At 39.1% G+C, this 27609-nt stretch overlaps 1 protein-coding gene across 3 annotated transcripts in view; it reads left to right on the top strand.

The window, feature by feature from the left end:
* The window catches only part of Mfsd6 (major facilitator superfamily domain containing 6), a 72889-nt gene that overhangs the window by 16147 nt on the left and 29133 nt on the right, over positions 1-27609 (top strand). For all 3 annotated transcript variants that reach the window (XM_042688271.1, XM_042688272.1, XM_042688273.1), the window contains exon 2: positions 2297-3887. In XM_042688271.1, the coding sequence (XP_042544205.1) occupies positions 2332-3887 (1556 nt within the window). In that variant the 5' untranslated portion in view covers positions 2297-2331. The remainder of the gene's footprint in view (positions 1-2296; positions 3888-27609) is intronic.

The following is a 27609-nucleotide window of genomic DNA, read 5'->3' as shown; positions in this document are numbered from 1 at the left end:
TGCACAGTGTTTAAGTCTGGTTAAACATAATTTATTATCTTTTATTAATTTATTATATATTATAATTTATTATCCATTATATAAAATTCAGAGTTAACTCACTTCCCTGCTCCTTATTGTATATGCCTACTAGGTCTTCTCCATTACCCTTTGGGTGGCAGTTTGGGTGAGTTCTGTTATCATTATTTACACTACTATGAAGGAAATTACAGTGGAGATGTGTCACAAACTGTGATTATTTTCTCTTCCTGTGAAACTTTTTCTTGTCACGTTCTGTTTACTTAACTTCCTCTGTACTTATCACTCACTTATCTCTGAGCCCTGTACAGGTTGCCTAAAATTTCCTCATAGGACCTGTTCAGATACATTGATATCTCAGGGATATCATTTAGCTGTTAGTCTCTCATGGAACTTTCTAGACCTGCTAGACCGGTTGCCATTTGTGCCTGGTTCCCAGCTGTTATTCTGGCATCTGTTACGAGCCCTGTTTTCCTGTGCCTGTCTCCCATGGCAGATGACTGAGTTCCTATAGCCCATATTTTACTGTTTCTTGGGGGTGGCAGCATACACCAAGACAGAGAAATTAACTTTTTGAAAACTTACATATGTAAAATGACCTTAATTCATTGTGACTATTATTGAGCAATCTCTTTAATTCTTCCTAACACATACAAAAGTATGTGTTTATTGCCATTTTATTTGATTTAGGGAAAGAACAAAGCTAGATATCTATAATGTTCCCTGTTCACCCAACTTTTTTATACATTTCAAACACAACAAACATATCTTTTAGTTTTGAGCAGGAATTAAACTGATTTAGGTAATAATCTCAAAGGGGAATTACTTGTTCTTTTAAAGTGACAGTGAAACTGGAGCTGCTGTGTTGGATAGCTAGATACGATGAAAGAGAAATAAACTGGGCACAGGTAGCTCCCTGTGATTCTACATATTTGGGAGGCTGAGATTGGGAGGATCCTGATTCAGGCCAAAAGGTTCACAAGACCCCTTCTCAGCCACTGGCTTGTCATGATGACATGCACAATCATCCTAGTTAGAACAGATGGATCAGCATCCAGATCCAGGTGTGCACCCTGGGAAGAAAACAATCCCTGTCTTAAACATTGTCAGCAAGCAAAGGAGCTGGGGGCATGGCTCATCAGTAAAGTGTCTGCCTTGCAAGGTGAGGCTCCAATTTCAAACCCTCATATCGCAAAAGCAAAACATTATAGAGGTTCGGAGAGAGTCTTTGATGGCGAGGCAACAGATAGTGCTAATCTTTCATATGAAAAACTTTGTCTCTAAAAAAGGATTCATAACATTGTCTAAAATGTGGTATTTGGCCATTTGGTTTAGACTATCAGAGTATGTATTTTGAAGCTCAGGGTTCAAATATTGGCTCTACCACTTACACTTAAAGGTGCAAGGCTTCATTTTTCTCCTCTATAAAAGGGAGAAGGTGGTTGCCATGGGGTGATGAATATAAATTAATGGATGTAAAGATACATTTCCCCATAGAGATTAAGTGCTCAATGAGTGGTTTTGGTGTAACACATTAAGAGATTGAATTTTCCCATCTTTCATCCCTCCCTCTCACCTTCCCTCCCTCCCTCCTTCTCTGCCTCCTTTCTTCTTCCCTCCCTGTCATCAAACCAGAACCTCAAACAAGATAAGCAAGCACTGTTTCACTGAGCTACACCCTCAATAAATGTTATCTCCTGTTTTTTTCTCAAATATAATCTGTCAAACCATATCTATAATATCATTAAAAACATATCATTGATATGCATATGTAATGAAAAGAGTTACCAAAATGTCTTATGTTTCTAGTAACTAATTTAAGTCACAAAAGTACAGTTAGTTGTCATTCTTATTACATTTGGGGTTGTGGTTAAGTGTTCATTTCTGTTTTCTTCTAAAAACTGAATAGTTTTGGCTGCCTTTAATTTCTGAATAATTTTAGGCTTCTCATTGCAGAGTTTGTTTGAGTAGTAAAATCAAGAATCTAGAAGTAGTTTTTTTATTCTCAATGTAATCCCTAACACTTGTAGACTTCCCCTTGGAATGAAAAATAAAAGATTTAGGGTGAATCTAAGCATTGAATAATGTAATTAGTCATTGGCCACAAAGAGTATTTAATTTTTAAGCTATTTTCCTTTACTAGGATTGAATAGTTAATGATTAAAATCCTCCCCTATTTTAGGTGTATCCTGAATTTACTCATCTTTTAGGACAATGGTGAAATTCTGTTTGCATATTATTTTCATTACTAAACCATCTTTTACAATTTACTTTGCAGATCACCCATTCAAAGTTTGATGGTGGTGGTAAGCCATGGCGGCAGATGATAAAGTTGCTATTTTAACTGATGATGAAGAGGAGCAGAAGAGAAAATACGTGCTTGCTGACCCCTTTAATGGTATTTCCAGGGACCCAGATCCACCCTCAAATGAAACACCCTCCTCCACAGAAACATCTGCTATTCCTGAGGAGGAAATAGACTGGATAGAAAAACATTGTGTTAAAATAAACAATGATCTTCTCATTTCCAAGGTTTTTTATTTTTTCTTTTACTCTGCCTATGGCTCTCTTTACCCACTTTTGCCTGTGTATTATAAGCAGCTTGGAATGTCACCAAGCCAGAGTGGACTACTTGTAGGTATTCGATATTTTATTGAATTCTGTAGTGCCCCATTTTGGGGTGTTGTTGCAGATCGCTTCAGAAAAGGCAAAATTGTCCTCCTCTTTTCACTTTTGTGTTGGGTTTTGTTCAACCTGGGTATTGGATTTGTCAAACCTGCTACCTTGAGATGTGTACCAAAGATTCCCCCAACAGCTCGCCCCACCAACGCAAGTCATCCAGTAACCATCCTGCCAATGAATTCCTCTGCTGTCTCTTTCCTTACCATGTCACCAAAAATACGTGAGAAAAGAAACATGCCTCCTTCCAACTGGTCCACAGTAGAAGCCGAGCCTGACAGCATAGTTCCTGATATCTATACAACAGCTTTGCCCAAGACCAGTGAGCCCACCCTACAGCCCCAAACAGAGGGCATTACTGACCATATTATAGAACTGATCTTGAATGCAAGCACAACAATCCCTGTCCCCACAGGAAACGTCACCAGGGAGACAACCACTGCTATTGTCACTACCACCAAATCTTTACCATTGGACCAAGTCACTCTTGTCTATGATCAGCAGGAAGTTGAAGCAATATTCTTGGTGATCTTGGTAGTTGTCATTATAGGAGAATTTTTCAGTGCCTCTTCTGTAACGATTGTGGACACGGTGACACTACAGTATCTGGGAAAACACAGAGATCGCTATGGATTGCAGCGCATGTGGGGCTCCCTGGGCTGGGGCTTGGCGATGCTGTCTGTAGGTATTGGAATTGACTATACTCACATAGAAGTGCTCATTGATGGAAAGGGATGTAAGCCCCCCGAGTACCGGAACTACCAGATTGTCTTCATCGTCTTTGGAGTTCTCATGACCATGGCCTTGATTGTGGCTACTCAGTTCCGGTTCCGCTACAACCACTTTACAAACAACGAGAGTAAAGGGAAAGAGGTAGAGATCCCTCAGGTAGAAAGGAACAACTCCACGGAGTCCTCTGAGGAGACACCCACCACCACCAGCCACTCCCAGGCCTTCAACTTCTGGGACTTGATCAAACTTCTCTGCAGCGTGCAGTATGGCTCAGTGTTGTTTGTGGCTTGGTTTATGGGTTTTGGATATGGCTTCGTGTTCACCTTTCTTTACTGGCATTTGGAAGATCTGAATGGAACGACAACCCTGTTTGGAGTGTGTTCAGTCCTGAGTCACGTGTCTGAGCTGACAGCTTATTTTTTCAGTCACAAGCTTATCGAATTGATTGGCCACATCAGGTAAGAAATGCTTACTATGGCAAATGAACTGTGTTTTATGGGCTACAGCTCCCTGTATATTTTAGCATATAAAAAGATATTGTCATTAGGATTAGGGTTAGGATGAGAATGTAGCTTTTTGTTGCTCTTTGTCCTTAAAATAGAAACAACAGGCAGAAGGCATGATTTGGCTAGATTATTTGAGACAGACAAACAAGCAACAAAAGTGGCTTCCTTCTTTTTCCAACTCCTCAGAAAAGATCTATAAGCTGCTTAGCCATGTGTTCAGAGTCTGCCAGGAAACATTTTCAGGTGTGGACCATCAGTCTAGTGAGCTGTATGATTTATTCTATAGACCTTGAAGAGTCACCTGTCTCTGGCATTTATGATGAGGAAAATGAATTATGTTTTTCTAGCCTTTATTTATTCTCAGAAACTTAATAACATAGAGGTTTGATAAATGGATAAATATAAAGATGACCTGGGCATGGAATATAGTTCATTGGTAAAACACTTAGAATATGCACATGGCTCTAGGTTCTATCCCTGCCCCCACCCCAAATAACTTGTATTAATACTCCAAGCTATTACATGAAGGAAACTGTGCATAACTTTTAATTCTAGTGGTTATATGAATCTGCAGTTTTGTTTGTCAAGAAGACATCAACTATTTAAGAATCTTCTTTTTTTCCCCCAAATTTCCTTGTAGGCCTTATAGTGGTTTATTTTTAATAAAAAAGACAAAATAGACTTGCTTACTACTGCAAGTAAATGTTATCTTTTTTATGGGATGTAACTCCTACTGTATCTTTGTTGAATAGGATTTCTCATTATTGATGTTTGCCTATTCCTGATTGAAGATGTCCTTATTCTTTTTTTTTTTTTTTGTCGGTCTTGGGGCTTGAACTCTGGGCCTGGGCACTGTCCCTCAGCTCTTCAGCTCAAAGCGAGTGCTCTACCACTTGAGCTACAGCGCCACTTCTGGTTTTCTGGTGGTTTATTGGAGATAGGAGTCTCACGGTCTCTCCTGCCCAGGCTGGCTTTGAACCGAGATCCTCAGATCTCAGCCTCTTGAGTAGCTAGGATTACAGGCGTGAGCCACCAGCGCCCAGCTTAGAAGTCCTTATTCTTTAGAGAGTGTTTTTTCTGTTTTATATTTTGATCAGAAATGTGAAGCCAGTCACACTTAAAATATTCTTGCCTTGTAAAAGAATATAACATCTCTCTCTCCAAGATTTCAAGTTGTCATAGCTAAAAGCAAGCTTTTGAACATGCTGTGTGTGTGTGTGTGTGTGTGTGTGTGTGTGTGTGTGTGTGTGTGTGTGTGTGTGTGTATGTGGTAATCTATAAATTTACTGATTCTGCAATACATTAAAAAGAAGAAATAGTGACAAGATTTGGAAAATATTGATCTTAGTCTTTCATTTCCCTTTATCATCAAGGAAAGTTTTCTAATTTAAAATTTCAACCAAGAGTTATGCTTTTCCTCTAAACAACTGTGAATATTTTTCCTTGTTTGGTTTGGTTTTGCTTTGGGAGACTATGTCCTGTTCTTTTTTCCTCCTTCAAATCTTTGACCCCTTTGTTTTCATTAAACAAAGTCAGGCACTGTGAGGATGGTTCCCAGACCACAGAGTCCCTGAGGTACAGCCAGTGGCACCATTCTGAAAAAGCACTTGTAACATTAAGGACCCAGAATGTCCTTTAACCTTGGGCAGGTCGTGTTTATGTTCTCTGTTCTGTGTGGATTACCCTTCTGCCTGCGTATGAGTGGATCTCACACGAATAGTATTTTCAAAATCAGTGCTTTATTCCTAGTTAGGTGTTACCAGTGAGTGGAACTCCTAGACAGTACTATGTAATGCACCATCAGTTGAACAGTGAATCAGAAGAGAATTTACATACAGGTTCTGTTTTCAGTGCTAGTGTTAAGTTCTTCACGTGAGCTAAGAAAAGAGTTCCTTTCTGCATTTGTCTTTTTCCTCTGGAGCTTGTAATTCCATGATAGCATCCTAATAGGTAAGTATCTGCTTTGGGTAAAGGTATGCGCTTACATTTGTGTTTTCCTTTCCTGTGAAATATTATTACTTGTTTAAACATTTGCAGTTCCTGTAACCTTAATTTTCTGTTTTTATTCACCACAAGAGCACCTCCCTTTTTCTTACTTAATGATGTGATGGAAGAAGGTAGGCCCTATGGTCACATGGTTGTTCTGGAGACCCTGCTGGGGTTCTATCAGTATATGTCTGTTCACCTATTTTGCATTTCTAATTCTGTCAAGAGATATTAATTACTTAAAATAGTATTAAAGGATTCTGATACTGTAGCCCACGGTTATACTCAGCAGAATGGATCTATTTCTCTAGGTGATAATTGTGGGAACTCAGTTGGGTGGTAGTTGTTGAGATTTGAGGGTTTTAAAAATGTGTAGTTTATCATACATTAAAATGTTGAAGGGGCCAAGCATCAGTGGCACATGCCTGTAATTCTAGCTACTCAGAAAGCTGAGATCTGAGGATTGCAGTATTGCCAGCCTGGGAGGAAAGTCCTCAAGACTCTTTTTCTGGGGGGAGGGGGCCCGGTTGTGGGGCTTGAACTCTGGGCCTGGGTGCTGTCCCTCAGCTCTTCAGCTCAAGGCTAGCGCTCTACCACTTGAGCCACAGCACCACTTCTGGCTTTTTTTCTTTTTTTTTTGCTTATGTAGTGCTAAGGAATCGAACCCAGGGCCTCAGGCATGCAAAGCAAGTGCTCTACCACTGAGCCACCTTCCTAGCCCCAGTCCTCAAGACTCTTATCTCCAATCAACCACAGAAAAAGCTGGAAGTGGTGCTATAGCTCAAGTTGTAAAGTGCTAGCCTTGAGAAAAAGGAATATAGGGACAGAGCCCAAGCCCAGAGTTCAAGGCTCAAGACTGGCAAAAAAAAAAAAAAAAATGCTGAAGGGATGAAGGTATGGCTCAAATAGAGTGGCTTCCAGGCAAGCACTGGGCCTGGATTTCAGACCCCAGTACTACCAAAAACCAACCCAAAACAAAAAATGAGGAAATTATCTTTCTGAAGAGTATCTTAGTGTTATATCTTCCTTGTAGGACCACAAAGGAAGGTCTATCTGTGGTTTGTATGTATTCTTATACATTTTTCGCCATTTACTATTCTAATGAGACTGAACACTACCATAAAAACTATAAATACATTGATGTAGTTAGAAGTGCATTTTCACAATTTCTTTTTTAATAAGTTTTTTATTGTGAAAATACTGTACAGAGGGGTTACAGTTACATAAGCACAGTAAGGAGAACATTTCTTATCAAGCATTGTTGCCTCCTCCTTTGTTTATATGGATTCATAATGGACAAAAAATCACACCAGAAAAACAGTTTGTAAAAATAGCTTGTCTTGTTTTGAACTGCTTGATATTTTAACAGTTCCAGAAGTTTGGCTCTATTTTTCAGGAGTCAAAACACTCATCCACACTCACTCACAGAGAGCAAATGATTTCTGATTTTGACCTTGGATTTTATCCTTCTTTGGAAAGTTATTCTTTGGGCAAATAAAATAATGCTTACTAGCTACACTGAAAAAAGTCAATGTCTTTTTTATTTGAAAGGATAAGACTTTGGAACTTATAGCAAGTATATTTCTAGGCCTAATCATAAGAAGATGATTAGGGATACAAATATATCTTAAGGGTATGTTTACTTGGCTGAATATTTAAAAGACCATGAATAGGGTTGTGACCAAATAAACTGCAACAAATCATTTGTAATTTATAAGTTCTTATTAGTCAAGGTCAGGCTATTGCCTATGCTATTTGATTTAAATTGATTCCCATTTTCAGAGGCACATGGAAATGTAGTCAATTCAACATTTTATCCTGAAATTCTTATACTTAGGCAGATGGAGTGATACATTACCTGTTGTTAGTTATGAGTGACTACTTCATTGTAGCTAAGCATCCATCCAAGTGGGCCAGCCAGTGAATTCTGGAAAACAGAAATAGATGATACAATAGCAAGAGGAATGCCAAGCTTTTCTGTGGGGACACTACAAGATGCTGGGTTATAACTCAGCTCAGAACACACTGGAAGTATCCCACAAAGGTTGTATAGCATGAATGCTCATAGGAGGAATAGCAGTAAGCTACAGGGAGAAACTCTACATCCAGCTAGGGTATCAGTTTTACTTGACCCCAGAAAGACTGGTGGCGAGGGTTGGGTGGAATGGGGTGTAGGGGGTTAGCTCTCACATTTTGCCTTGTCTCTATTCACCTCTTTGTGCCATCTACAAATCCTGGATCTGCTAGCTATCAAACCCTCACCCTATCTTGAAGAATGCCAATTTCTGCCAGACAAACGTCCTATGATCCAAAACTCTGTCTTCTGCCTGGTTCAGCCTAAAGTATTGGTTCTAAATTAGTAGGCTCATCAGGAGGGCTTTTAAAGTCCCCTGTGTGCCGTGACTGCACTCAAACCAATGACATCCAGCTGTCCAGGCATTTTTGCTTTTCAAAATCTACAGGTTTGTTCCAGTGTGCCGAGCTAATGAGAAGAACGGGCAAGAGAGAGTCAAGGGAGGGACCCAGGGCATTGCTATTTCTCTAGCTTAGGCAGAACATGTATATGAGGTTAGGAGAGTATTCCTTCAGTTCCTCTAGGTGATTCTAGTAATTTCCTCACAAAATATCTGGTTTATACTTAGCTGGACACTCTGGGAGCCTTCTGAAAAATCTCTGCAAGTTTTCTTTTATGGGTTTCTCTATTCTGGTACCCTCATCCCAACATTTCCTAAGTAGGGCCATGTGGAGGCTGCTTGTGAGCGTCTAACAGAACACTGGTGTCTCAGCTATCACTATCACCCTTAATTGGTCCATGAATTAAACAGATTGGTGCCTACTTCCTTGATTTGATGCTGACTCGTTCAGCAACCTTCTTTGCTTAGGAAGGATTTGGTGGTCCTTGCCACAGTGAAGATATAGCATAGAAATACAACAAATTCATTCTTGATTAGTAGAAAAAAAAAGGTGGGTCTTGAATTGTTTTCATTCTGATTTCTTAGGGAAGAATTAGTTCTTCCTTAAAAATATTATTACCATCATAAAAATGTTTTAGGACTTTGATTTTTCACAGTAAACTTGAAATTATGTCACTTGTATTCTAGAGGAGCAAGTATTACTTTATATTATTTAAAATCAAAGCTCTGAATATTTATTCAGTTTTGTTGAATGGTAACTTAGGCTGAGAAAAATCTCAATTACTAGGATGAAGGGATTGAGTAGTAAAGAGAAGGTGTTTGGAACCACAAGGGATGCTAAAAAGCTAAGTAGATGCTGGGACGAGGAACACAACTTTCTCTGGAGGCAAGTGGGAGCCATTGCAAAGGTCAAAGCAGGGAGGGCCATGGCTTTAGTCTGTACTGGCCATCCTCCTGGGCACTGTTCAGGGTAATTTTGAAGCAAGGAGCCATGCTTAAAATCATCCAAATGAGACGCAATACAGGCCTGAACAATAGCAGCTGCAGCAGAAATGGAGAAAAGGGCTGGGCTGGAAGGTAAAATTGCTAGAATGGTTTGAATGTAGGGATTTATAAGTAGGCCTGAGACATAAATAAAATTAAAAACCAAGGACTAGTGGCTTGCAGCTCTAATCCTTGCAATTTGGGAGGCTGAGATCTGAGGATCAAGGTTCAAACCAACCCAGGCAGGGAAGTCTATATGCTACTATCTTTAGCTACGTTCTGTCCTCCCTTACTAAAATATCACTCTTAATTTTTTTAATCTTTGAAAAAAGAAAAAACAACAAAATACAGTATGTTCAGTTTAAAGGACTAGAATATTCAGTGTGTGTGTGTGTGTGTGTGTGTGTTGTGGTTTGTCAGCCTTTAACTAGTGCTCCTTGGAGCCATGGAAGATTGAGACTGATTTGTATAATTCACTTTTCAGTTCTGTCAAGGATGGTACATAAGCAGCACCATCCTAGATGAATAAAAAAAAGTAATTATTTTCTTACTGTGGATGACTTAGAATAGAAGATCTTATTCCCCTCCTAGTACCCTCCTTTGTAAAACCCATTTGCAGAATCAGCTGGAAAAAATGATAAATCTTGTTTCATTAGAATAGTTAGATTAGGACCATTCATAACGTGATATTGAAGAGTTCGTGCTTCCTGTAATTGTGCACAAAACCAAGGTAATTTTTCCCCTTCTACTTGAAGCTCAGAATTACTGAGCTGTGACTTGAAAACAGTCCTTTTATGTGGGTAAGTGATTTGTCCAAAGAGACAGTGTCTATTAAACACTAGTTCAGGAAACAAAATATTATCTTACCTACCTCTTAATCAGTGAAAGGGAATGAATTTTAATATTAAAAAAAATTCTTGTGGTCAGACACTAGTGGACTACACCTGTAGTGTACTCTTAGATATTCAAGAGTCAGAGATCAGTAGGATCTTGGTTCCAGACCAGCTCAAATTTTTCAAGACCTTTGTCCCAACAGAAAGCAGTGCTGGTTGTGGTGGTATATACCTGTCATCCAAGCTTTAGGGAGGGCATAAAATAGTAGGATCACAGTCTAAGCCAGCACAGGAAAATTTTTTTTTTTTATACTAAATAGCAATTTATTTTTAATTTATTGGTTGTTTGTTTAGGTTTTCTTGGGCAATGTTTGGCATCAAATCCAATGCCCTGTACATTCTTTTTTTTTTTTTTTTTTTATTGTAAAGCTACTATACAGAGGGTTACAGTTACATGAGTGAGGTTATGAGTACACTTCTTCTTGAACATTGTTACCCCCTCCATTGTTTTCCCCCTACCATCCCCTCCCTCCCTCCCTTCCCCGAGGTTCTTTTTTTTTTTTTTTTTTGATTGTGATTAAATGATTACATAATTTCAAAGTCACAAGTTCATTCTAACTTCCTTGGAGCAAATTGTCTACCACAGTCTGTAATATATAACAGTGTTCACATGTTATATACCATATTTGTGATCAGCAGCATGAGGATATTTAGTAGTGGTTCAACCAGATGAGCGGGAGTTCTTTGTTTCTTAAGTCCTGTTAGTTTTGTCGTATCACCTAACCTTTTGGATTTAGCATCCACTTATCAGGGAGACCATGTACCGTTTGTCTCTTCGTTCTTGGCTTACCTCGCTCAACATGATTCCTTCTAGCTCCATCCATTTCCCTGCAAATGCCATTATTTTGTCATTTCTAATGGCTGCATAATATTCCATTGTGTATAGATACCACAATTTTTGGATCCATTCATCTGTGGTGGGGCACCTAGGTTGTTTCCATATCCTAGCTATTGCGAACAGTGCTGCAATAAACATGGAGGTGCACGTGTCCTTGTATATTGGTTCCTGTTGTTCAGGGTAGATGCCTAGAAGTGGTATGACTGGGTCGTAAGGGAGGTCAATCTTTAGCTTTCTAAGGACCCTCCAGACTGCTTTCCAAAGTGGTTGTATAAGTGTACATTCCCACCAGCAGTGTAATAGGGTTCCTCTTTCTCCACATCCCCTCCAGCATTTGTCGTTGGCTGATTTGTGGATGTGGGACATTCTGACTGGGGTAAGGTGGTATCTCAGGGTTGTCTTTATTTGCATTTCCTTCACCACCAGGGATGATGAACATTTCCTCATGTGTTTCTTTGCCATTTTTATTTCTTCATTTGAGAAGTCCCTCTTTAGTTCCCTTGCCCATTTAGTAATTGGTTTGTTAGGTTTGGGAGGGATTAGTTTCTTGAGTTCCCTGTATATACAGGATGTTAACCCCTTGTCTGATATATTGCTGGTAAATATTTTTTCCCAATTAGTTGGTTGTCTTTCTAGCTTAGTTGCGATAGATTTAGCTAGCACAGGAAAATTTGAGACTTTATTGCAAAAATAACTAGAGCAAAAAACAACTTGCAGGTATGGCTCAAGTGTTATAGAATGCCTCTCTAGTAAGTATGAAATCTTGAGTTCAAACCACAGTACTGCAAAGTGAGCACACAAGCAAAAAACTTATTGTGAATTAATTTTTAAATCCCACCCCAGCTGGGTATCAGTGGCTAATCCTATAATCCTAGCTAATCAAGAGACAGAAATCTGAAGAATTGTGCTCTGTGCCAGTCCAAGCAGGAAAGTCTGTGAGATTTTTTTTCTCTCCAATTAACCACCAAAAAGCTGGAAATGAAGCTGTGGCTCAAGTGATAGAGCCTTGATCAAAAAAAAGACAAAACAAAAAATTCTCAGGGACAGTGCCCAGATCCTGATTTTAAGCCCCGGATCAGCAGAAAGACAGAAACAAAAACAATGAAACACTGGAGGTGGCCATTGGTGGCTCGCACCTGTAATTCTAGCTACATAGGAGGCTGAGATCTGAGGATCTGTTTGACTGTTTGACCTCAGAAGTCAATGAGACTCTTAACTACGAAAAGCTGGAAGTGGCTCAAGTCATAGAGGACTAGCTTTGAGCAAAAAAGCTCAGGGACAGCAGCAGTTCCTGAGTTCAAACCCTGGGACAGGCACACACAAAAAAATAAAAATCCCACCCACCCAAATAGCAACTCTCCTGAAATGATCTTCAGGACTTAGTTCACAGAGACTGAGCTGAGAATTAGCCTTGCTGGGTTTCATGTAAATTCTGGTCATCACAGAATTATTATGAGCTCTGTAAAATATTTTATCAACTCAATATCTAGACTGTGGCAGTATGTTTCCCAGGCTGCCAGTTGAAGTCTTCTAGCCCTCTTTTTTCTCTGATACATTATTCTATCCAACAGAAAAGAGAGGCACTTTACTCTTAAAATCTTATAGTTCCATTTGCCACAGCTTTTTAACTTCTTGAAAAATAAATTCAGTTGAAAGATAGTTTTGGTTGCAAGAAGTGCTGGGCTCCGGTGGCTTGTGCCTGTAATCCTACCTACTCAGGAGGCTGAGATCTGAGGATCGCTGTTCAAAGCCAGCCGGGCAGGAAAGTCCCTGAGACTCTTATCTCCAAAATAAACCACTTGAAAACCGATGTGGCGCTCTGGCTCAAGCGATAGAGTGCTTGTCTTGAGCTGAAGAGCTGAGGGACAGCACCCAAGCCCAGAGTTCAAGCCCCATGACAGACCAAAAAAAAAAAAAGAAGAAGAAGTATGTTTCAGTAGTAAGATGAGCCTAGTAGTTCACTGGGATCAGAGAAAATTATTTGGCAATACTAGTGATGTTTTTGAGATTGAAGAGGAATAAAGACCCACTCTATTTATAAAGAAGCAAATGAAATGTGGACTATGGACTGGAAATCTGGAAATTCCAAGTTGGCCAAAGATAGAAATCTATAGCAGCTGGACATGTATTGATATGTGTTCTGAGTCTAACTCAGGACTGAATATTGCTGGGGGTTACCAGAGATAAATGCTTGGTTCTAGTCTCTTTGTAAATTATTCTCTGGCTTTAAAGCTGAAATTAAATATCATATACCTAGAGAGAGATATAAAGCTATGCTGATTCTAGCTTTTAATGAGTCAGATTTTAGGGAGTGAGAAACTTAGGGGATGGGGATTTGGGGACTCTCCCAGTGCACTGCTCTCTGAAAATATGGCCAGTCTGTTTGAGCCACTAAAACATACATACACCATCATCACAAACATTCATTCAGAGACCTCATGTTTAAAACAACTTAGATGTTTCAGAAGAAACTAAACAGATTCTCTTCTCACTGTATGTATGCAAGTACACATGTGTATGATTCATAAACACAGTAAAAAATAACTTCAAAGGATGCCTTGACATACAAATATTAATGCATCTGGGTGGATCTGAGATGGAATTCTTATGGTAACTCAATGGATAATAAAGAATGGAATTGGACCTTTTCTAATTATAGAACACAGTATTAGCAACTTCAGATTTGGATTGTTTTGATTTTAGCCAAGAGTGCAAATTTGCCTTCTTTTCTTAGATGTGAGGAATTGTGAGGATAAGCTAGTGCAACTCCATCATTTTGGATTTTGTTTTTCATTTGTGCAAATTGGAGAGTGTTGGAATTTTCAATGTGAGTAATTCTGGGTTATTCTTGTCTTGCAAAATCCTTAATCCATGGAGGACACATAAGCCATATTTTATACATATCATCTATATCATAGAATTAAAAAAGACAAAAATTTAACAATCTTATACAATGTTTCAATGTTATCCATATTATAGAATTAAAAAAAAAACAAAAAAATAACAATCTGTAACAATCTGGTGATAAAAAGAGGCCACAAAAAAGCGAACTGTTTATATAATCCTTAGTATTATGTTTTAAGGTTGGTGACTGTACACTACCATCTTAGAAATGGCTTGCATACAATGTAAGCATAATTGTAGCTATTATTATTTATATGGGGGTAGTTTCTATTTTCCTATTTCTCATTTTCCCTTGGAAAATGAGGATAACCAATTTTATAGGAAAAGCCTTTTAGAGCTATTTCAAGTATAGATTGTTAAGATGCAGGATCTCAAAAAATAGACAAATTTATGATCAGGAGTTGAAAGGGAGTAATTTGTTTTTTATACTGCCTTGAAAGAACATCTTTGCAGAGAAATATGTTACCATATTATATCATACCTACCAGGATGACTTATTAATAACAGCATTACTGAGAATTGAGCTAGTCATCATTCAGAACAAAAAGCCATTGTTGCAAAGTAATGTAAATGAATCCTAGGCCTTTGGTTATTGGTGTCTCTTTTAGTTTCTCTTTACCTTGAGTGGCTGGCTTGATGGGTTACTATAGATTTTGTGGTTGCAGGCCACCCATCTCATAATGAAGGTGGTATATACTGCACAACTGTAAAGATGGCTCTTATCCAGTTGTTACCTAGGCTGTCACTGGATACTAATTAGCAGTCCATAATAATCTTAAATTGGATGTTCCTAATGGCTTGAATGCTGCGTTTTAAGGGAAAGACTTGCCTTATGCATGTGTAGAAATGTATGTGGCCATGCGTATTTGCTCATTATGTTTTCTTACAATGAAAAACAGAAACAATGTAAATGGCCACCAGTTGAGGAATGGGCACATTCAATATACTAGTCATAAAATGGAATAGTATGTAGAGTTAAAAGAAATAGACTAAATATCAATATTATGTTAAATAGGAAAAAAAACAACTCAGACCAATATACAGCATGGTACACTGATGCAGATTTTAACAATGAATTTTAAAAGTTAAACATTTTCCACTTGGGCCATTGTGCTACTTCCAGCTTTTCAATGGTTAATTGGGGATGAGTCTCATGGGTTTTTCTTACTGGGCTCACTTTGAACTGTGATCCTCATATCTCAGCCTTCTGAGCAGCTAGGATTATAGGTGTGAACTACAGGCACCCAACTTCCTGGGTTGTTCTTAAAGAAATGACCAAAATGATCATGTCAATGACATTTCAATTCTTCAAATACTTATATAAAAGCAGGATTTCATATTCTACAGGCTTAGTCTTAAGAAAAATAGAACAGGTATCTTGATGCTATAAATAAAAGTAGCAACAGGTCCTTTTAGAAAGACCCCGTATTCTAATATGATACAATGATAGGAAGTACCAAAACAATGAACAAGTTCTTGTACTTTTTTCAAGTATCATTAGTTCTGGTATTGACATCTTATGCTGTTAGGAAGAACTCTTTGTTGGTGTCTCAGATGAGTCACGAAAGCAATGAGTCACATGTCTGTAAGCAGTGGGAACCTTGATACCTGTAGTAATTAAAATGAATTTCTATATGGCATTTTTCATGCCAATTTAGAAGTGTTACCTGTGTCCATTTCCAATTCTCTCTCCTTACTTATCACATGTGATTAGATTCAGCCTGGCTTTAAACTTCTTCTGCCTTCCACTGGTCTCCAGGCAAGCTGCTGTTTTCCATTCCATTTCCATTCTTGGCCCAGGCTATTTTCCTTCTTATCTTTTATCTCTTGCACTGCCTCTCTGGCCATCTCCCCACCTAGCCATCAGGCAGGTGCTGAAACTGAGAAGCCTGCACAGCTTCTATATGGCTGAATAGACCAACCATGGATCAAAACTGTAGCAAGGCCTATGAAACTGGGACTATGCTAGGCCTGTGTGGAGTGTTCCCTGTCTACATTTCCTGAACAATACAGTGTAACATCTATTTTCATGTTTCCACTGTATTAAGTCATCTAGAGATAATTTGAAGTCTACAGGAAGATGTATGTTGGCTAAATGCAGACTAGGCTGTCTTATGTAAGGGGCTTGAGCATCTGTGGACTCACTGTCTGCCTGGGTGGTGGGGATGTGGGGGCAGGGAGCAGGGCTTCTGGAACCAATCTCTTCTTGGATACCAAAGGACCACTGTATTTATTATAATTGAAATCTTAAACCCAGGGCAGGAATTGTACTGAATAATTCCAGCTCTAATCAATGATATTTCTCTTCTTCACACCTCCCTCAAATCTATCTTTAACTACTTCTTTAAAAAAAACAAACAAACATTTTTCTGGGGCTGGGAAGCTGGCTCAATTGTAGAGTGCTTGCCTTGCTGCATGAGGCCCTGGGTTCGATTTCTCAGGACCACATAAACAGAAAAAGCAGGAAGTGGTGCTGTGGCTCAAGTGGTAGAGTGCTAGCCTTGAGCTGAAGAGAAGAGGGACAGTGCCCAGGCCCAGAGTTCAGGCCCCATGACCAACAACAACAACAAGAAAAACAAAAAAATTCTGAAAAAACGTTTAGCATTTTTATAGATATGCCAATATATTTAGACAAGCACAGAAGTTGGGAGAGGAAGAACATATTCTAAACTTATATTACAACTGACTTTGGGAATGGAAGTTAAAGAGACAGGGACACAGAAGGGAAATCAAGCAATGAGGAACAAAGAAGACCTGAACTTTGTTGTAATATTTTTCAGGAAATAGGAACAATTATTTATAATTTTCTATTGCTTAGTGCTACTTTCTACTTGTTTTATTCCATAATTTGTATTGGAAAAGAGCTTGAAGCCCATGTCTACTTATAATAGATCAACATAATAACCATGCTATAGAAGACCAGGTAGTTTTATATATATATATATATGTGAGTTATAATTATTTTAAAGAGATATATTTGTCCAACTAGATCAGGTAAGCATTGAGTTTTTGTCTTCTCGTATATATAGCCATATATTTTCCATAAATAGCACAAACATAAGTGATTAAAAATCTATAATGTTATATGACTACGATGGCATTTCTTTTCTTTTTAAAATTGAGATCAAGTCAATGCCATAGTATTAATTATTAATATCTAATAGTGCCTCCAAATTGTAGTTTGAGTAGTAATTAGAACTTTTTTTAATTAAAAGAGAGCTGGGGTAGATAGCTCAGTGGAAGAGCATTTGTGTAGTATATATGAGACCCTAAATTTAATTCTTAGTAGTGCAAGAGATCAGAGAAGGAGAAAGAAAGGAGAAGGGTGGGGAGAGACAGTGAGAGAGTAGAATGCCAGAAAGTCAAGCCATAAAGTTTATTACCATACATGTGCCTGCACCAGCTATTAAGTGTCTTGAGTCAGTGTCAGTTTCCTGCCTTCGTATTATATGTCAAAAGCCTAAGTGATTTGGTTAATTATATTTGTACATATCAATGGAGATATTTCATAAGTTGCAATTAAATAATTTCATAGAATACCTTGGAAGAGATGATTTTAAAAAAGAAATTTCTTTGAATATTTATTTCATAACACATTTCTCCAAAGTCTGAAAAGTTCCATTTTGTTCCTAAAATATTTGGCAACTATATTTCGCCTTTTTTTTGCTGAAAATATGTTGGACTAGTAATCTATAGACAGGGAAACAGTAACTAAATGTTTCTTCTGCTTTATAAACAACATACAGATTGAAGCTTTGACATTATCAGAACAATAAATTTTTGGTGTCATTTATGGTTCTACAACTTTGGAGCATGGTACTGTTTATTGTATTTGACAGAAGAAGAAGACAAGAATTGCTAAGTGATGGAATGTCAGTGGATCTGTCCTAGCTTATCACTACTGGCCAGACCCTGCATTCCATTTAGGAGAATGAGACTGAGAAGAGAATAAATTGGTTGAGGCCATCTTCCTAAGCCTAGATAGATCGTTTACTCCTTTGATTCTACTTTTTGCCTCTCTGTGTTGGTGGTGAGGAGGGTAGTGAATTCGATTCAGATCTCTTATTCTGACCATGGATAAGTATGTAATTTAGTTTTGCTAAGTATCAGGTTCTTCATTGGTAAAATGGAGATAATAATTGTATCTAACTTCAATAGCAGATTTTAAATGAAATGATACATAACTCATACTAAGTGCTCATCTATGAAGAGCAGGCAGTATAATTACTGCTGTTGCTAACTCCCTTCTTCAGAAAGTATGTATTCAGCACATGCTAGGTGCGGGGCTCTTCTGTGGACTGTGGGTATGGAATATGTAATGGGATCTAGAAAAGCAGACCTCAAGGGACTAACATTCTATTGGGCTGAAGGATAACAGTAAACAGATCATTTTACTTCTTATGATGAATGAGCTAAGGCAAAAATAAAGCAGGATGAGGAGTTCTGGAACAACAGAGGAAAGACAGTAGTTTTAGCTGGGCAGGCTGGGTGATTTTGTCAGAGAAATGAGTCCTCCTTTCAATTGAGTCCCCAGGGAAGAGCTGAGGACAGAGGAAACCCTGAGCATGAATGGCCTGAGATGGGAGGGATGAAAGCACATCAGCAAAGGTACAGGAACCTGCCAGGCCCTAAGCATCCCACTGACCATCCCCATGTGAACTCAGGGAGGTTGAGTCTGAGCAAGAGGTAACATGAACAGACATCTTCTCTGATGGGTTTTGGGGACATGAATTGACTAGTTTTTGGCTTGTCCTAGTTCAGAAAAGTCCATTTTACTTCATTCTTTGTATTTTAGAAAACTTGAGTTTCCTTCTTTCCTTGAACCATGAGCTGATTATTTGTGTACTACCAACTCAGTTCAAAGCTTTTCTTTTTGTTGTTGTTGTGCTTTGTTTTTTGCAATGTCAAGATTTCAGAATGTAGAGGATAATAAAAAATAAAATAGTGAAAAAAATCTCCAACCATAACATAGACTACAAAAATAACTGCATTAGTCATATGATCATTTGAATACTTGTTACATTTAAAATATCTGCAAAGGGTGTGGTACATGCTATAAGCCTCATTTAATCCTCCGAAGAATCTTGTAAGTTGGGTATTGCTACATCCATTTCAAAGGTGAGAATTTTAGTGTTTATATACTTTGCCCATAGTGACACAGCTCATAAATAATGGAGCTAGGATTTCGGCTCAGGCCAGTAAGACTCCAAAGCTCTTTTCTCATCTGTTGCCTTACAGATTCAAGATACTGAGTAAGCTAGGCAAGTGTTCTGTTTCTCTAAGCAACTCATTCTTACTATTACTCCTCTTCTCTGTTCTGACCTATGTCTCCTACAACTTTTTCAGCTTGCAAGTGTACCTGAGAGAGAAGTGTGTTGCTGTGGACTGAATTTTATCTTCCCTCCTCTCATGTGTTGTGGTATCTGGAGATAAAGTCTTTGGGAGGGTCTGAGGTTTAGATGAAGTCATTGCAATGGGGCCCAAATTACAGAATTAGTGCCTTATAAGGAGAGGTACTGCAGAGCTTTTGCTATTGTCTTCTCTCCCCACTCCCTTCAGCTCTCCTCCCCCTCCTCCCTCTTTATCTTCTTGCCCAATCTGCTGTCATGTGAGGACATTCGAAATAGGTCATCATCCCAAGCTAGTGAGAGAGTCCTCATGAGGCCCCACCATACAGGTCCCCTTTTCTCAGATTGCCAGGCTCCAAAACTGTGAGACAGAAAATTCTGTTGCTTAAACCACTTAGGCTATGTTATCTTAGAACAACAACCTGAGAAAATCATCGTACACATCTGAAGAGAGAGTCAGAGCAGGGAAAGCCTGGGAAAGCCTGAAGTCGGGATAGAGATTTGGGATTTCCAAATATTCTAAGAGTCAGACACTAATGTAGGAAGAGTCATATTAGGAGTGAGTTCAGCAACAATAAACATTTATTTTCCTGCATGTGTATGCATTCTAGCAACATGAAAACCTAGAATAGATCAGCCTTACATGGTTTACCCAAAGTCTGCTTTTGTGAGAGGACAATGGGACTTCAGCTCAGGTTTTCTGGTTTATGATTTCCATGGTCTTTCACATACATCAGCCACTGGTGTTAGGTTCTTCAACGTCAACAAAGAGAAGTGCCATTACTATTTTATTAGCGGCAATCCTATTACTAATAATTACCTATTCGAATTCCTTACCTATTGAGTCATTCTTCCTCTTGTTTATTCTTGGATTTTTGTTAGAAGTATAGTATGTTTTATATCTAGATAGAATATTATAGCAAAGTGAAAGTAAAGTGGGCATTAATTTGTGTGTGTGAAAGAAGAGCATCTTTATTTTTTCCAAATCACGTCTGTTTATGAGGACAGCTCGCAAATTAGAAAATCAATTCATTTTTTTTAAAGAAAAGCATCTTTTAAATTTCCTCCAAAAGTTCATTATTGGGGTGGGGAGACTTACCTGCAGAGAAAAGGGCCTGGGACTCAGCAGCAGAAGATGAATCAGATCCTCGTTCTGCAGTTCATCTATCTACATAAACCTGGCAACTCTCACCTTGCAACTCTCACCTCAAACCTTGATTTCCTCAGCTGTAAAATAGTTCAGGAAATTATGGTGGGAATAAACGAAGTACTAATTAGGAAAAGTTTTTAAATAACAATAATTGGAGAATATGATAGAAATGTTAGTTCTTGGTGGGAGGCATACTAGTTCTAGACATTTCAGAGATTATGGAACTAACTTTCTGCTTTCTTCTTCTTTACTTTGAAAAAAAGAGGGCCAAGAGTGTTCGAGGAAATCTACTGTTCAGTTAAAATTCCTCATTGAAAAGTAAGAGAGAAAAAGTTCTTGTCACAAAAGTTTACTAGCTTAGGTTAAAGGTAAGAGTTCCTTTTGGTTGTATTTATGCTGTTTTGTCCTTGCTTTAAAAATCCATGGCTTACATTGTACTTCAGATAGGAAAAGTGCTTAGCATTGTGAACCGGGGGGGGGGGGGGGGTGGGGGGGTGTTAGGAGCTTTATTAAATTAAATCTGAAAGTCAGTGAAAGTTAAAGAAAGAGAAGGAGATGACTCAAAGCTCAGTGTTGTCTGTGGTAATTAAGACTCTCCCTAGAAGGCTACATGGAGCTAGCTCAGGAATGGGAAAGATCAGGGCTGTTTTCAAGCCCTGGTGGGTCGGCCTAGCTCCTAAACCTTTCCAGACTGCTTTGGAGACCTGCTGGGTTGGTGGATGCAGCCTGTACCTGTGGTCAGAGAGGCTCTGATCAGCTGTTTTCTCTGCCTGTAGTCTCTCGGGGCCAGTCTCACTGCTCCCCTCTCTCTGCCCTTTCCTGCCTGTGCATGTGGAGCCCCTTTCTGGTTTTCTGCCGCATCCATAGCAACAAATCAACTTCTGGTTATTTCAGCTGCCTGCTTGTTGTTGTCCTCACTCACCTGCAGGTAAAGGGTGGGAAGGCTAGCTAACTTTTCATCCTGCCTCCATACTGCTACCCGTGGTTTCTGTGGCTACCTCAGCAGAAAGGGCTTTTTGGCTCATTTCATCTCATAACAACAAACTTCGCTCCTGGGTAAACTTTTCTTTTGTGATCCAGGATATTGGACAGCTGCTGGATGGCATTTGCTTTTCTTCTATCCTCTTATCCAGCCTTCTCAGTGATTCGTAAAATTTTTAAATGTCAACCGTCCTCCAAAGCCAACACAAACATACACCCAACTTCATTAATCCAGATGCACAGCCGTGTCCAGCAGTATAACCACGCTGCCACTACCAGCCTTCCACACAGGGACCTCTCCCCAGGAGTAGGAAAGGAGCACATTGCTATTACCTCTGATGGAGCACTGTGAGCAAGGTGGAGAGGGTCTTTCACTAAACAACAAACCTTGTAGCCCTGTGTCATCGGTTTGGACATCTCTTTCCTTATTGCTATGAAATGAGAGGGTTAAAGATGATGTTATAGTTTTCTTTAGTTCCAATTTGATCTAACTATCTGCTTTGGTTAATTATAGTATGAAGAACTGCACACCAGATCTCTCCTCTCCCTGTCCATTCTTATCCATTACCCAAATACTCAACTTGGAGTGGTTTTTTTATTAAGTGAGGCATGTGCACAGAGGCATTCATGCAAACTTGTATATGCCAAGCTGTGAAAATAAGCTAGCCAGTGATAGGAAGCGTAACTTAGGTTAGCAATGCTGCGATTCACATACTTAATTTTCTTCTTCTTTTGATTTTGGTAGTACTAGGGCTTGACCTCCAGGCTTTTTAGGCTTGCTACCACTGATTCCTGCCTCAAACCCTGCTTTTTGCTAGTTACTTTTGAGCTAGGGTCTCACTTCCTGCCGAAAGGGAATGCACCTATCCATGCCTGAACCTAGACAGGCACGCATTATTTTGTTCAGCTTTTTTCTGTTGAAATGAAGCCTCTCAGTCTTTTCTTCATGGGTTAATCAGGAAGAAATTTCATCCACCACATAAAAGAGAATGATAGGCATGTACCACTGCACCCAGCTATGGGTCGAGCAGGGGTTTTGAAAGTTTTTTTTTGCTTGTTCTGGTCTTGAACTATGACCCCTGCATTTATAGCCTCCTAAGTAGCTAGAATTACAGGCATGAGCTACTGGCACCTTAAATTTTCTTCAGAACCAGTTGACCCAAATGGAAGATAGGACCCCCAAATCTTAGATAATTCTCCCATGTACCAAATCAGGAAGAACTTTCAAAAGATGTGATTGTTCTTGCCAAAACTCTTGTACTTTATAATATAATAATCATAGATTACCCAGCAATAGAATGCTTTATAGGTTTATTTTTTTTAACATTTAATCTCTTCAGAACCCCTCCAGTCTAACCAAAGCAGTTGTCCCTACTTCTAAAAAAAAAAAGAAGCCCACTTCAAATATGCCTGTGCTATGGATTCCTCCACCTCAGCTGGAGTGCTGTGCACCCAACCGTGCTACCCATTGTGAAGACACACTAATTAGCACTGTTTGTACAAGCCTTTTGCTTTATATCAGCCACTGGAAAAGTAAATAGCAGTCCTCCAGATAAAGTAAATGAGTAAATATGGCTGGATTAGGTTGTGCAAAATGCTAACAATCCTCCTCTAAAGAGAGAGCTTCAGTCTGACTGCAGAGGCCAAGGGAAGCTGTCACATGCTCCATTGTGAGTCTGTGTGGTAAATATTCCAGGGAAAAACTAAATGTTACTATATGTTAGAGTTTTAAGTGATGGGGGGTGCATCTTGTGAGCTGAATTATGTCTCCCAAGACGTAATGTTCAAGTCATAATCCCTAATACCTCAGAATTTGGCTGTTCTTGGAGTTACGACCTTTAAAAAGGCAGCTAAATTGAAATGCAGTCATTTGGATGGACCCTAATCCATTGTGGCTGCTGTCGTTCATTATAGGGAGAGTAGGACATGGATAGTCACAGACAGAATGCTTCGTGATGCCAGATGCTGGTATGGCTCACACCTGTAATCCTAGTTACTCAGGAGGCTGCGATCTGAGTATTATGGTTCAAAACCAGTCTGGGGCAGGAAAGTCCATAAGAATCTTCTCTCCAATTAACCACCAGAAAACTAGAAGTGATACTACATTTCTCAAAGTGCTAGAGTGCTAGCTTTGAGCAAAAAAAGCTTAAGGACAGTACCCAGGCCCTGAGTTCAAGCCCCATGACCAACAACAACAACCACTTATACTTCGTTATAACCCAATCTCGAAAACAACTATCTGAAAAGCTAGGAGGGAGCCAAGGAAGAAACTACCCCCTTAGCTCTCTGATCTTGGACATCTAGACTTGAGAATTTTGAGACCTTAAATTTCTGTTGCTTAAATCACCCAGTATATACTATGGTATTTACTGTGAGCAGCCCTAGCAAAGTAATGTAGTCTACAGACCTGGATCCCTTGTTACAACCCTTCCCTCCAATTCATGACAGATGGCTACCTAGACTTTACTTGGCCACTATTGGAGATGTAGAACTTTCTGCCTCACAAGGCAGCTACAATAATGTCACTTGGAACTCTCAGTTGAAGAGTGGCTTAAGCAAAACAGGAAATGTGTTATGTAATTGAATAGTCAAAAAATGTCTGTATGTTTAATTGTTTTAATTGGGGCTCAAATGATATGATGAGACCTGGCTTTTCTCTTTCTCTTAACTCTGTCTTCTGTTGGGTAGGCTGACTCAGTCTTGTGCTGAAGCCCCAGACAAAAATAAGATCAAGTCCAGCTAAAGAAGAAAGGACAGCAGCCTCCACTGTGCTGACTATTCCTGATTCTGATTTTGAGTCACATCCTGTTTGCAGAAAAGTTCTTCACCTTCTTGAATGGCCCTCTGTAGTGTTGCTTCTTCATTTCCCTGAGGGCTTTCTTTCTGATCATCTTATCCTGGACTCTTCTCTTTTTACTTATTCTAGGTCTTTCTTGCTCCCTCTCTCCCTCCCTCCCCCCCTCCCTCCCTCCCTCCCCCCCTCCCTCCCTCCTTCCTTCCTTCCTTCCTTCCTTCCTTCCTTCCTTCCTTCCTTCCTTCCTTCCTTCCTTTTCTGTCTCTCTCTGTTTAAATCAGTGCTCTCTTAAAATGTTGTACCTTTAATTATATCCATTTCTCCCATGATCTGGCCAAAACTTCAAGAACGGTGATATTTTTGGATTTGATCTTGCTAAGCGTGTGGCTTGAATTTGAAATACCTTATTTTGTTCCCTCACATTAAACTTAGGGACACTAAAAATTCCTGAGGACTTTGTCACATTAATCACTATGCCAAATGTCATTGATTTTTGCTTGCAAATTGTAGCAACTGTATGTGTATTTCAGGCCATATCAGGAAAAATTTTAACAACATTTTTTGTGTATATATGCGCATGCACAGGCATTTGAGGGCATACGTGCACATGGTCACATACTCCTCATTTTTTCCCCACTTGGACCTACGATGGTATATAATTTATAGTGACATCTATAAATGTTTATCGAGAAATTCATATGCCTTGTGGTTTTGTGTAGCCCTTCAGGGGCATTTTCATTAAATTTAGAAAAGTCATACATCCTAGTGAACCTATACTGCTTAGAAATCCCGGAATGATATCACAAATAGTTTTATCTACTTTATGAACATTATTGATAAACTGTCAGTTTAATTAGAACTCCAATTAACATGAACTGCTAATTTTCTTAAATTGTGGTTGTATAAAAAACTTGGAATCCTATAAGTAATTTTTCTCCTTCTTTTATATCCTGTAGATATTAGCTTCACTTATACCAACCATCTGTTCCATAATTGCTTGTTTCTTGGTGTCCTGTTAGGAAGAAAGGCAAGTGAGGATGTTGTTACCTTTATCACTATAGATGTTTAATAGGCATCTGTATCTCACTAAGAAAGAAGCATTTTCAGACTATTGTTCTGTATCTCCAGATGTTAGTGTCTAAGGATATTCTAGGACCCAATATAAGTTCTATATTCAGCATGAAGAAGAATTTGGCTGCTCAAGGATAATCTAATGAAATGTATTATAAATTCCTTTTTTTTCTTTTTATGGTTATGGGGCTTGAACTCAAGGCTGGGTGCTGTCACTTAGCTCAAAGCTAGTACTCTACCACTTTGAGCCACAGTGCCACTTCTAGAGGTTAATTGGAGATAAGAGTCTTATGAACTTACCAGCCTAGGCTGGTTTTGAATCTTGATCCTCAGATCTCTGCCTCCTGAGTAGCTAGGATTACAGATGTGAGCCACCAGCACCCAGCATAAATTCCTTTTATGAGCAAATCCTAATTTCAGGAGAGTGAATGTGTTGGTTTGCTAGGGCTGCCGTAATGAAGTACCACAGATTAGGTGGCTCAACACAGACGGACATTTATTTCCTTACAGTTCTGATCAAGGTGTTGGCAGACTTTGTAAAGGCCTATCTCCTTGGCTTGTCTCCTATTGTCTTCTCCCACGCCTATGTTCTTATAGCCTTCTCTTCTTTCTAAAGATACCAGACATACTGGATTGGGATCCACCTACATGACCTTGTTTACTATAGTTATCTGTTCAAAGGCTCTGCCTTCATATACAGGCACACTCTAGAGGGACGGGAGGTTAGGACTTAGGATTGTACATTTGAATTGGGAGCATAATTGAGTGTACAGAAGGGAATGCTATGGCTGCTTGAAAGTCCCATTCAGATATTAGAGTCTTAGGTTGCTAAAATGCTAATGACTATTTAATAAATATATGGGTATGTATTAGTCTTTTTTTAGATGCAATTGCTGCCTTCTTTTCCATTGGTATTCTTTAATCTTACTAATTACTTAAAGCTACTAGTTTCTCCAAAATGACTGGTGAATGGTGTTATGGCTCAGTCTCTTATACCTGAGATATACAAATTAAAAAGGAGAAACTCATGGATTCAGATGAAACTCACAGTTTTGGCTCATGGATTCAGACCATGGTCATTTAGTCTCATTGCTTTGGGCCTGCAAAACAGATAGGGAGCATGCTGGAGCCTAGCTGTCATGGGCCAAGAGGCCATGGTAATGAGCTCCCAATATCATCTAGGAAGACACGCTGCCAATGGCCTAACTTTTCCCACTAGGTCCCACCTCTGAACAGACCTGCCACCTTGCAGCACAACCATCAAATGAGGATCAAGCCTGCAACACATGAGACTGAAGGGGAAATTTAAGATCCCAAATCTAAAAGATGACTCTCTCTTTTGGAATTCTGGGATAAATCTTTAACCAGAAAACAAAAGGAATCGTGTGTACTCCTCTTTAAAATAGTATAATTGAGTATTTATTTTGTTTGGTCAAGTTGTGGTGTTATAACTAGCTCCTTAAATTTGGAGAGTAGATGTGTAAGGAATCTAAGTCCCTCCAAATGGAGTAATTTGTACTGGATACTTACTCCACTTTTGTTATTTTTAGGGTACCTGTTCATTTCTAAACAACTATCAATTATGGCATTAGAAATATGGGAACAAGGTAAAAACTACATCAAGTTTATACACTTAGTTTGTATATATGGCAGTCTAAAGACCTAAGGGTCCCAGAAGATACGGACCAGTAACTCCAAAGACCAAATTCCACATGAGTAGAGGTTTGAAGGCAAAGTAGATTAGGGTGGTTGATTTTGGGGTTACTTAGTGCAGGAGCTATGGATTATGGCCTAGATTAAATATAGTTGTCATGGTTTAGATGTGGGCTCAAAAAAAGTTGGAGGTAAATAATATTAACGCTAGGGTGGTAGATTACCGAATTCGTTTTATAATGAGATGATGGAAGAGTATTGGTGGAAAAGAGCTTAGAATGAACTACACCAGTGGCTTCTCCATCTTAGTGTCAAAATGACATGGATAGCATTCAAAAACACCAGAACCAGGTTTCAACCTTAGAGAACTTTACTTAGATGGGCATGGTTCTTGACATCTTTTTTAAGTTACTAGAGTAAATCTGTTTGAGATTTAAGTGAAGGGGCTGGGAAGGTGGCTCAGTGGTAGAGCGCTTGCCTCACATGCATGAGGCCCTGGGTTCAATTCCTCAGCACCACATAAGCAAAAAGAAAAAAGCTGGAAGTGGCACTGTGGCTCAAGTGGTAGAGCACTAGCCTTGAGCTGAAGAGCTGAGGGACAGCGCCCAGGCCCAGAGTTCAGACACCACGACCGGACCCAAAAAAAAAAAAAAAGAAA

The sequence above is a fragment of the Dipodomys spectabilis genome, unplaced genomic scaffold (assembly GCF_019054845.1).
Source record: "Dipodomys spectabilis isolate Male_0828 unplaced genomic scaffold, ASM1905484v1 ptg000115l, whole genome shotgun sequence".
Lineage (NCBI taxonomy): Eukaryota > Metazoa > Chordata > Mammalia > Rodentia > Heteromyidae > Dipodomys > Dipodomys spectabilis.
The sequence above is the reverse complement of the archived record's forward strand: the minus strand, read 5'-3'. Positions and strand labels throughout refer to the sequence as shown.